This window comes from Scyliorhinus torazame, chromosome 2 (genome assembly GCF_047496885.1).
Source record: "Scyliorhinus torazame isolate Kashiwa2021f chromosome 2, sScyTor2.1, whole genome shotgun sequence".
In the NCBI taxonomy this organism is placed as follows: domain Eukaryota; kingdom Metazoa; phylum Chordata; class Chondrichthyes; order Carcharhiniformes; family Scyliorhinidae; genus Scyliorhinus; species Scyliorhinus torazame.
In genome coordinates, this window is record NC_092708.1 from 231779811 (window position 1) to 231791911 (window position 12101).

The window sequence follows — 12101 nt, forward strand, 5'->3', positions numbered from 1 at the left end:
TTGGATGACAGTTGCACTTTCTCCCTGTGTCTGCGTGGGTTTCCTCCGGGTGCACCGGTTTCCTTCCACAGTCCAAAGATGTGCAGGTTAGGTGGATTGGCCATGCTAAATTGCCCCTTAATATCCAATGGTTCGGTGGGGTTATGGGTTACAGGATAGGAGAGTGGGCTCATTCAGAGGGTCGTGTAGACTTGATTGGCCAAATGGCCTCCTTCTGCGCTGTAGCAATTCTAGACCACACATATTGAATCTTTTGCACAGCAAATAACTTCTTCAGTAAATTTACAATCCATCATCACCCTTTGAGATCCACAGGGGTCAAAACATGTTTTGGCACGGACGCGTTTTGGTATCTCTTCTCTTTGCCGCTTATTTGACTTCAGCTCATCCCCAAGGGTGTTTACTTACATAGTAGCACTGGCGGAAAGCATTGTTTGCCTGTGATCCATGACAAAGGTGTGCAAGTCCTTAACAGAGAGCAGTTTGACACTGACAATGGTCGCACTAGCTTTCCGTACTGAGGAACACCTTCAGGGGCAAACGGACAGACTCTCTCACGCCTGTAAAGAGTTTGGTTTCTCAGCATCAGGGGGACAACGTCATGGTCCAGGATGTCTTCATACCACCAGCTATCAACATTGACAATGGACAGGATTCTGCGTTGCGTGTCCGTCCCGCTCCCACTGCTAGTGCAGACGGAAAGTTTGGCACTCAGCCAAATCCCCCATTTAATGCAGCGAGACCAAAGAATCCCACTGAGCAAATGGTGAAACCTGCCCAATGTGATGCGGAGGTTGTTGATAGTTTCACTGTATCTAGACTCCACAATAGCCAGCAATCTGTTGCAGCTTTTCTGTGTAAGCAGAGTAAGTGAGTGTGGAACAACAGCAACCTGACTAAGAACACCAAGCTGTGAGCCTACTCAGTCTGCACCGCAGTGCACTCTTCTACAGCGGTGAGACCTGGACTACGTATGCTGGATTTGAGTAACAGTTTACACCTTCAGATGTTTCCTTGGCATCTCTTGACAGGACAAGGTCGCAAATTCCGTGGCCCTGGTGCAGGTCAATTCCCTCAGCAAACACTTATTGCTAAGCTAACAAAGCCTCTGCCAGCTTGGCAATGTTCATCCAATGGAATGATAGCCACATACCCAAACATCTTCTGTACAATGAATCAACACTGGGCCACAGCCTCCTGGGTGTCTATGGGTGGATACTCCATTGTGGGGACTAAGTGTTGACGCCGAAGTGAAAAATGTGGAGTTTCACGACGGCAAAATCGGGGACCACAGGTGAAGATATTCAGCCACTCCAAAGGGGCTAGCACGGGCGTCACGGGGAACGCCACACTCTGGAAGCGGTATGGCGGCAGATTCGCTGGTTCCGTGATTGCCGCATAGTTGTGGCCGCACTTAAGGGATTCTCCCCCTCCCACACACAAGAGTCGCAAGCCAACATGGCGGCAAGGAAAGCAGCGCCGCGCTTCCGCGATGCCGAACTCGAGACCCTCCTGGACTCCGTGGTGCCGAACAGTGCCATAATGTGGCGATAGGGGATTTTCACAGTAACTAAATTGCAGTATTAATGCAAGCCTACTTGTGACACAAATTAAGATTATTATTATTATGACAATGTGGGCATAGGAGAATTTCACCATTGCACTAGGGTTACATTAAATGAAGGATTACATCTTATCTGGTAGCATGGAATTCCTATCCATGATAATACAGGCATCTTACAAATTCCCTTTGGTTTGGATCTGTGAAAAACATGGTGCTCAAATATCTATGAGCATCCAAAATCATTTTTCAGCAAAGCTATTGTGTATACAAAACAATGCAAGTCTTTGCAGTAAGGAACATAACTAATTGACATATATATTATTAAATGCATAATTAATAAATAATATAATTAAACACTTTGGTATAAATTATCCAAATTCCTTATGGCAAGTAATTAAAATATAAATACAATGATATGTAAGGGCACAAGCTTAGGGGCATTGTTGACGGCACCTCTGTCATTATCGCCGGCCAAGTACTCCACAAGGTCTTGCTGTTGGCGGGCCCCCGGAGGGTAGTGGGTACAGTGGTGGGCAGCATCTGAGGTTGGAGGGTGCCCCTGGGTGAGCATCAATCTGCGGGAATTATAGATTTGCACCGGGAGGCTTAGATGCGGGATTTCGAGGGTGGCGGCGGGCGGGGATCGAGCGGTTTCGGGCGCTTTTTGTGGGAGGGGGGGCAGCTTTTGGGTTCAGAGGAATTGGAAGAGGAGTATGAGCTGCCCAGCAGTAATGGGTTCCGGTACTTACAGGTGCAGGATGTGAAGAAGCAGGTGCCAACCTTTCCAGACGTGCCACCCCCAGGGCTACATGACGAGGTGGTATCGAAAGCAGGAGAAAATGAGGGTAAAGCATCCAAGTTTTACAACGCAGGAGAAAATGAGGGTAAAGCATCCAAGTTTTACAACGATTTAATGGACTGGGAGGGACCCCCGTTCAGAGAAGTTAAACAAAGTGGGAGGATGAGTTGGGGGGGGGGGGGGGGGGGGGGGGGGGGGCGGGGGGGGGGGGGGGAATGGGACGCGGATTATGGGAGGAGGCTTTGAGGAGGGTGAACGCATCTTCCTCGTGTGCTATGCTTAGCCTTATTCAATTTAAGGTAGTCATAGGGCAGATATGACGGTGGCCAGAATAAGCAGGTCCTTGTGAGAGGGTGGAGGGTAGGTGTGGGCGGTGTGCAGGAAGGCCCACGAACCATGTCCACATGTTCTGGGCATGTCCGAAACTGAAGGGGTTCTGGCAGGGGTTCGCGGACGTATGTCTGAGGTGCTGAAGGTGTCGATGGTCCTGAAGTCCAGCGGTGGCGAAATTCAGAGTGTTGGAAGACCCGGGGGTCCAGGAGGCAAGAGGAGGCCGACATCTTGCCTTTGCCTCCCTGGTGGCCCGGAGACGGATCTTGTTGGAATGGAGGGATTTGGGGCCGCTGAAACCAGAGGTGTGGGGTGAGTGACCTGGCGGAGTTCCTTCGGCTGGAAAAAGTAAAGTTCCCCTTAAAAGGATCAGTAGATGGGTTTGCCTGGATGTGGAAACCGTTTATCGACTTCTTCAAGAACTGTTAAGATGTCATGTGGGCGGAATCCTTAAAACATCTTCAAAAATTCACCTTTAAAAATAATCACCAATTATAATTCATGACTTACATAAAGTTCGATGTAATCAAATCTTAGTGCATTTGCATCAATTTCTTCTACAGCCACAGTAATAAGCTCGAGGTCCAAAGATTCTGGCCTGATGATTGTTGAGCTTCTTTCAACAGGATGATCCATTTTCTACCACGTCAGTCTGCAGCTGCAGGAGAGAAGTTTTCTCTGAAAAGAAAAGTTTGTAAAATTAGCCTTCACATGAAATACATTGTAAACCTGAGAATTCACCTTTTAAAAAAAAACAACAACTTGCTGTTGCAATATGGTTACTATTATCCCAAACGCCTGTCCACCATCTACAAGGTACAAATCAGGGGGTGGGAATGAAATACTCTCCACTTGTCTGGATGGGTGAAGCTCCAACAACAACTCAAGAAGCTCAACACCATTCAGGACAAAGCAGCCCGCTTGATTGGCACTCCTTCCACGAACATTCACTCCTCCAACACCAACATACAGTGGCAGCAACGTGTACCATCTACAAGGTGGCACTACAGTAACTCACCAAGGTTTCTTTATCTGTACCTTCCATGCCCATTGCTGGTTGCCCTAAAGACATATGAATGTCAGCCCGTATTATATAAAGTTGGAGATAAACGGGGCAAGAGTGAGGGGCAGACAGAGAGCTTCCTTCCCTGAAGGACATCAGTGAACCAGGTGCACTGCAGTAGTAAACACCCATTTCTTAAAGGTACTCTCACATGAACACCCCATCAATCAATCATTTGGATACATAGTTCACAGTATTGAGGGCTTGGCATGGTGAACTGCTGCCTGATTAAGTGTCATGACAGTTTCTCGTGAGTCTGGCACCAACATGCAGGATAAGGTGAATGATATTGTACACTACCCCTACATTAATAGAATGCATGTCGTTCTCATTTCACTTCAGCTAGTGGCCTCCAGTGGATCTAAGGTTATAACTGACAGGGGAAACTCAACAAAGAACGGGCGGGATTCTCCGTTATCCGATACAGAAATCGGGGCGTGCGATTGGGTGGAGAATAGCTCCCGACAGTGAAATCGCAGCAGGGTGCCAGCTGAACGCTCCGCAATGCTCCACCTCCTCGAAAACGGCGTCAATGCGACGCATGGCGGTGTAGTTGAAACAACCGTTTGCATATCATTAGTTGGCCAACCCGCGATTCTCTGACTCCGGTGGGCTGAGTTCTCGAAGGCGCGGTCCACGTGTGTCCTCACAAATCATGAACCTGGTCGTGGTGGCTGCTGAGTGAGAGAGGGTGGGTATGGACAGTGTCCAGCACCGCCATACTTCTCTGACAGCTATGCCGCTAGGGGGGGGGGGGGGGGGGGGGGGGATCGGCCAGGGGCCGGGGGGGGAGGTTGTGGGGGGGTGGCCAGGAGGTGGTTGGGTGGATAGGCACGCAACACCATTACCGCAGCCGGCAAGGCGGCTATGCAGCTGCGCATGCCGCTGACAGCCCGCTTTAAACCTGGTGCCCTGGGTCGTATTGGTGACCCCCCGGGGCACCCCCTGGGTTCCCCTGGCCCCAGCCGACCCATCAGCTGTGTGGGAGCTCCAGCACAAACTGTCCCATCTTTTCAAACCTGACCAGTGTGTGTGGAAGGGTGTATTGTTTAAGCACGGCTGCAACTCATCAGCCCTGCTAGTATCCATCCCGGCCCGGCGATTCCCGCTCTGTTTTTCGTGTGTTGGGATGATGTTCCACGTGGTGCTGGTGCTAGCTCCTCACTGGTAGCAGACCTGCACCAATTTTTTTGACGCGAAAGTCCACCGATTCTCCATTGGCGTCAACACTCAGACTCAGAAATAGAGGGGGGGATTCTCTAATAATGGGCCATGTCCCCACGCCGCCGTGAAAACCGGCGCCAATGACTTAGGCATCAACGGGCCCCGAAACGGAGGAATTCTTACCTTTCTAGGGGGCTAGGTTTCTGCCGGAGTCGTCCCCGCAGCTCCAGCCAACGCGAAACGGCCCGCGTGAGTCTGCGCATGCGCAGAACGGGCGGCGTATTTTTGCGCATGCGCAGAACGATCGGCATATTTTTGCGCATGCGCGGAACGGCCTGAGTGATTCGGCGCATGCGTGGGGATTCCCTTCTCCGCAATATGGCAGAGCCCTACAGGGGCCTGGCACAGAGTAAAGTAGGCCTCCACGGAACCAGCCCGACGCCGATCGGTAGTCCCCGACGGCGGGCCAGGCCATCGTGGAGGCTCCCCAACTGGATCGCTTCCACCCCCTCCACTCCAGGACGGCCTCCGCGCACTCACCTTCCAGGTCCCGCCGTGTGGGAGGTGAGTAAACCACGCCGGCGGGACTCGCCCAAACTCGCCGGCCACTCGGCCCATCGGGGCCCGGAGAATCGCCGGGGGCACCGCTGTCAACAGCCATCGACCGGCGTGGCGGCGATCACGCCGGCGTCCATAAAACGGCGTCAGAGAATGGGGAAGCCAGCGTCGGGTCGGAGAATCCGGCCGGACAGCTTTGCCAATAAACCTTGGTCAATGGTGAATGTGGGGAACAAATTCCTTCTGAGATGTTCCTCTCCAAATGCCTCGATCCACTCAAGCCCTTTCATAGTTTCATGCTCCCCAAATCTTGGGCTTTTCACAGTAACTTCATTACAGTGTTAATGGAAGCCTACTTGTGACAATAAAGATTATTATTATTGCAAAGCACAGCCAAATGAAGCCACTGGCAATGGATTTAAAAGAACTTCCATAACAATAATGAGATTGGCGTAAAGGCAAATTAATGCCGACAGTCAGTACTTTAGTATGTAAAATTACCTCTTAAATGACCATCCACCTTAAGGATGCCTTCTTCAACTCCTTCCAGTATTTATTGATGATAATAACTTGGGGCTCGTTTTGGACTTGTGGTAAATCATTTGGACGAATTAGTCACACTCCCTTGATTACATGTTTATACAGCAAGACTTAAATGGAACTGGATTTTATTTTTTAAAAAGGTAATTCACATGCAGATATCGGAATGCAGATCTCAGGCAGTAGCTATTTGAGGGCAGCACAGTAGCATAGTGGTTAGCACAATTGCTTCACAGCTCCAGGGTCCCAGGTTCGATTCCCGGCTGGGTCACTGTCTGTGCGGAGTCTGCACGTTTTCCCCGTGTCTGCGTGGGTTCCCTTCGGATGCTCCGGTTTCCTCCCACAGTCCAAAGATGTGCGGGCTAGGTGGATTGGCCATGCTAAATTGTCCTTAGTGTCCAAAAAATGTTAAGTCGGGGTTATTGGGTTACGGGCATAGGGTAGATACGTGGGCTTCAGTAGGGTGCTCTTTGTAAGGGCCGGTGCAGACTCGATGGACCAAACGGCCTCCTTTTGCACTGTAAATTCTATGACTATCAGTCTTAACCAATTCCACCATCTGACTAAAAGAAAATTCAAACCTCATATTTAAAGTATGAGTGGAATGGATAATGCATCATTTCATTTAATTGGAATTATTAGCACAGATCTAGATGTCACCCAAGATTTCACAAAACATTAACAGGAAATGAGTGGGTGAGATGTTGTGCTTAATATTATTAGAAGCTCCATAAATTCAAAGCTGCAAAACTTCACTTGATATTTTAAAAAAGAAATAAGCCATAAATCTGGAAATTGTGTATAGGTCAGATTTACATTTGCATTTAAAATCATGTTCAAATGTTTTAACAATGTTCATCGAAAAGGTTATAAAGACACAAAAGGCTTTGTCTCATTAATCTGCTGGAATTGCCAGAAGCAAACTAAATTACTGCATGAAGCAACCCAATGGATATAAATTAGTTGAATTTTCAGCTGCAGTGGGCAGGTGTCTCAATCGTCCTTTTGTCCCAGAGGACCACAGGCTGCTGTCCCCTTTGAGAGCTGATTGGTGGTGATTTATTTTAATATACAATTTAGAGTAGCCAATTATTTTTCTTTTCCAATTAAGGGGCAATTTAGCGTGAGGATTCGGGCCCGGAAGGCGACTGTCCGAAGGCCGTCAGCCGCCCACTGTCGGAAGCGCAGGGTGCACGAGACGCTCTGTAACGGGGTGCGGGTCTCACTCGTGCCTGACACTGTGTCACCCCTTACCCCCTCTGGGAAACTCCCAGAATCTGGCACATCATAATTGAAGGTTCTTTTGTTTTTCTGCCTCTGTAGATAGTTCAGGCAGTGCCCTATTTGCCGCCCCCCCCCCACTTCACCAACACTCCGACTCCCTCCCTCCCCACCACCCTCCTTTCCCCTCTCTCCCCCCCCCCTTCCTTTCCCTTCTGTTGGTACAGAGGAGAGGGTATCTGGTCTCTCCTGCGCAAAGTTTAGTGCTTGTACCGTTTGTTTTTTTATAGAAACGTGTTGTGAACTGTTTTAATAATCAGAGTATCCACCCCGTACATTGGTACTGAGGGGAGGATACCCTGTTTCTCCAAAATGAGTGTTTGTACCGTTTGGCCTTGTATATATTTTTTACTGTTTTAATAAAAAGATATGGCCAATTCACCTAACCAGCACATCTGTGGGCTGTTGGGGTGAAACCCACACAGGCATGGGGAGAATGTGCAAACTTCACATGGACAGTGACCCAGGGCCAGGATTCGAACCCGGGTCCTCAGCGCCGCAGTCCCAGCGCTAACCACTGCGCCACATGCCGCCCGGATTGGTGGTGAATTAACCTGAGGGTCACCACACCTCGGGCGAAGAGCAAGGTTGGGAAGGCGGGGCCTTCATGAATGACCTCAGCCGGTATGGCAATTGAACCCACGCTGTTGGCCTCAACTTCGCATCACAAACCAGCTGTCCAACCAACTGTGCAGGATCAAGGGTGAGAACACGAATAATGCCTGTTCTTGTCAGCTTAGAACTAATTTGTTTCTTCTGTGGGGACCATGAATTGGATTAACTTGAAATGATTTTTGGAACAAGCAAGGAGATGGGTTAAGGGTTTCCCCTGCCCACTTTGCGCATTGGCTTTGTAACTTTAAGAAAGGAAGAAATTAACTTCTTGAGCTCGGAAACATAGGACGCGATTCAGCCAAAAGATTTCTGTGTCCGGTTTCAGGCAGGTTCGACGGGATGTTTAACATTTTGCTATTCAACGGCACTTTGCTGTTTTTCTTTTGGCCTCAGGGAGCTTCTCTCCACCAAGATCACTCTCAGAGGGATCTCCTACAAGGCTCCTAGCAAACGGGGCGCCATTTTGTCTGGCTGCCACGATGCCACCCCTTTTGACCCCTCCCCAACTTGGAGACCCCCCCCCCCCCAGGAACACCGCTCCCAACCTGGTAAACCATCCCCCTGCTCCCCCATCCCGGTCCGACCGCTGGCAGTCAACCTGGCACCTGGGCACTAAGCTTGGCACCCAGTGTGGCACTGCCAGGCTTAGTGCCAGGTGACACTGCTAGGGTGACAGTCTGGCAGTGCCAAGGTGACTGTGTGCCAGGGGGTGTGCCAGGGTGCCACCCTGCCCTGCCCCAGACCACCCAGGTGTTTCCAATGGCCTGGGAGATGCCCTGCTAAGTGCCATTATCTCTGGTCCATTTTGTATGTGTAACAGTACCAAAGGGTGCCCTGGCAAGTTCTCCCAGACGCAGCTGTTGAGTACTGGGAGCATCCAGTGAACATGTATTTAAATGAGTCGTACAGATCCATCGGAGACGTTTGGAGTGTCGCAAAGCTCACGAGGCCTCTCGCAAGATTCAAAGGCCTTGTCCTGATTCCAAGTCGGGTTCAACAAGGTTGCTGAATCGCGCCAGTTGTCAAATTCACTGGTACTTCAAACATTCATCAGTGAGTCCACAACACTAAACTCCATCTAACATGTTTCTTTTTATTTTAATAAGCATTTTTATTCCACAAATTTTCAACATTTTCAACAACCCCACAAACCCCCTAACCCACCAAGCCCCCCCACTCCCTCCCTCAGCAAGCAACGGTAACCAACTCCCCAAAATGCAAAATAAACAAACCCCAGCAATTGTAAAACCCATCACTCGCCCTCCACCACCCCCCCCCACCCCCACCCCCATACCCTTAGAGCAAATGTCATTTTTTTTCCCAGAGTCAAAAACTCCAACAGGTGCCCCCGTCATTCTGAGGCACAGGATGGAAAAGCTGAACTCCACCCCATCAAGACCCCACTCACCTGTCAGCAATCAGCGAGGCGAAGCTAAAACATCTGCCCCCCCGCAATTGCCTGCGGCTCGGCTGGTCCGACAGCCCCGAATATGGCTTCTCGTGGATCAGGCGCCCACAACCACATGTAGAATCCTTGAAATGGTGCTGAATACCGTCCTCCTGCTTCGGGCAGGACCAAAACATATGAACATGGTTCGTGGGGCCCCTCCTACATCGCTCACGGACAAACACCACCCCTTCAAACAGCTGGCTCATCCTTGATTTTGTGAGGTGTACCCTGTACACCACCTTCAGCTGCATCAGCCCCATCCTCGCACACAAAGTCGAGCCACTTATCCTCCGCAGCACCTCACACCACAGTTCCTCCTCTAGCGCCACCCACAACTCTTCCTCCCACTTCCCCATAACCCCCTCCATGGACAGCCCATCCTCCTCCAAAATCCTTCTATAAATCATCGAGATGAACCCCCTCTCCAACCCCTCCCCCGCGCAAAGAACTTGTTCGCAAAGTCCCGCAGCTGAATATGCCTGAAACTTCGCCCCGCAACAGCCCAAACTTCTCACTCAGTTCCCCCAGGCTTGCAAATCGCCCTCCCAGAAACCGATGCTTAATTTCCTTGATGCACGATCAATTGCACGAAGACTTGAGTTGGGTACAACTGAGGCTTTATTGCTCTAAGATGTGTGGCCTCCCTTAGCAGCTGGCGAAATGGCTGCAGCCTGGAGGGCACACATATTTGTACTCCGCCGACTGGGCGGAGCCAGCAGGCAGGGACTACCAACGTACCTGTAGTGCAGGTCCTACCATACATCACCTAATAGAGGTGCAACAGTGGTTTAACCACATTCCTCAATTCCCCTCTCTTCCCATCCCCAGAACCTTGCATCCATCCTCCCTGGTTCGAACCCATGCTTCTCCCTAATCAGCATTCCCCCCTGACCCAGCTCCCAACCTAAACTGCTGCCTAAACAGCCTCCGATCCTCAGCGTGGCCACCACCACTGGACTCACCAAATACATCCCTGGGGCCATCGGGAGTGGCGCCATTGCCAGCGCTCGCAACCCGGCCCCTGCAAGAGCCTGCCTTCATCGTCATCCACAAATCCCCCACCTCCCTATTCCATCCTGGAATCTTCACTGTATCCCCCCCCCACCCCCCACCCCAATCCACCCCCTCTACATTATCACCTCCCGAACCCAGCCACCTTCTTGGTCAGACAAACGAGATCAGCCTGTCGAACCCCCTAAAAACACCCAGGACAAAAAGAGCGGCAGGCACGGAAACAAGAATCGCGGCAAACGTTCATCTTTACTGCCTGTTCCTGGCCTGCCAATGGCAGAGGGAGATTGTCCCACCTCAGCAAGTCAGCCTTCAGCCTCTCCACCAAGCGAGTGAAATTAAATTTCCAGCCCTGACCAATCCCCGGACACCTGCACCTCCGGATACCTAAACTACGAAGTTGCCAGACGAAATGGCAGCCCCTCCCCCCGGAGCAGAGACCATAAAGTACTCACTTTTCCCTAAATTCAATTTATACACTGAAAACGTCCCAAATCTCTGAAGCAATCCCATTGTGCTTCCCTCTGAAGAGCTCAGCTCCAAAATATACAACAGCAAGTTATCTGCATTTATGGATAACTGATGCTCCACGCCCACCCCCTCTCACTATCCCCTTCCACAACCCTGAGCTCCTCAGCGCAACGGCTAAAGGCTCTATAGCCAACGCAAACAGAAGGGGGGACAGAGGGCAACCCTGCCTCATTCCCTAGTGCAATGCAAAGTATCCTGAATTCATACTATTTGTACGCAGGCTCGCTAATGGCTCCTGGTAGAACATCTGCACCCACGCTACATACTTCAGCCCAATCCCAAATGTCTCCAACTCCACCATTAAATACCTCCACTCCACCCAATCAAATGCCTTCTCCGTATCCATCGCGACCATCACCTTCATCTCGTTTCCCTATCCCGGAGAAAGCACCACATTCAACGGCCTCCCCATTTGTGGACAACTGTCTGCCCTTTATGAACCCCGTCTGATCCTCCCCAATCACTCTCGGAAGGCACATCTTCAACCTTAAGGCCAGCACCTTTGCCAATACCTTGGTGTCTACATTCAGCAAAGATATGGGCAAGTACGATCCACACTCCACCGGATTCTTATCCTTCTTAAGCAACGAGATGGAAGCCTGCCCCAAGACACCCCTGTCCATCGCATCCTCAAACATTCCCACCAACAATGGCATCAGCCTATCCTTAAATGTTTTACAGAATTCGACCGGGAACCCATCTGGCCCCGCCGCCTTCCCTGCCTGAAACCTCCCAATTGCCACCTTCACTTTCTCCACCCCTACCCTCTCCACCTCCCCCAACCTCGGGCACTCTAGCCCACCCAGGAACTCCCTCATCTCCCGCTCCTCCTCCGGTGGCTCTGATTTATACAAGTTCCTGTAGAACTCCTTGAACACCTTATTAATCTGTTCCGGACTTCCGGTTGTGGCTAAGCAAAGCTAAGTCGCACGTTTGGCAGCTCCCGCTTGGAACAGACTTTTGGGCTCTTTTCAGGGCCCCAAACGGCATTTTTTTCGACATTTCCTGGTGTGCGCTGTTGGTGTGTTACATTTTGAGGGGGGAGTTCTTTGCTCTTGTTTCTTTTTGGTTCGGTGTGGGTGTTTAGGGTGAGTTGGGCACTGTTTTGGTTGGGTCTGTCGGGTGGGCTCTTGGAGGGGGGCAAGTAAATGGAGTAGGGGTGGATGGCCAGCAGGGGGGGGATGGGGCCCCGTGG

General features: G+C 50.7%; 1 protein-coding gene across 1 annotated transcript in view; it reads right to left on the minus strand.

Moving 5' to 3' along the window:
* The window catches only part of fmn1 (formin 1), a 639512-nt gene that overhangs the window by 536791 nt on the left and 90620 nt on the right, over window positions 1-12101 (minus strand). Inside the window, 2 exon segments of the mRNA XM_072484913.1 lie at window positions 3204-3320; window positions 3322-3371. Coding sequence (XP_072341014.1) covers window positions 3204-3320; window positions 3322-3371 — 167 coding nt within the window.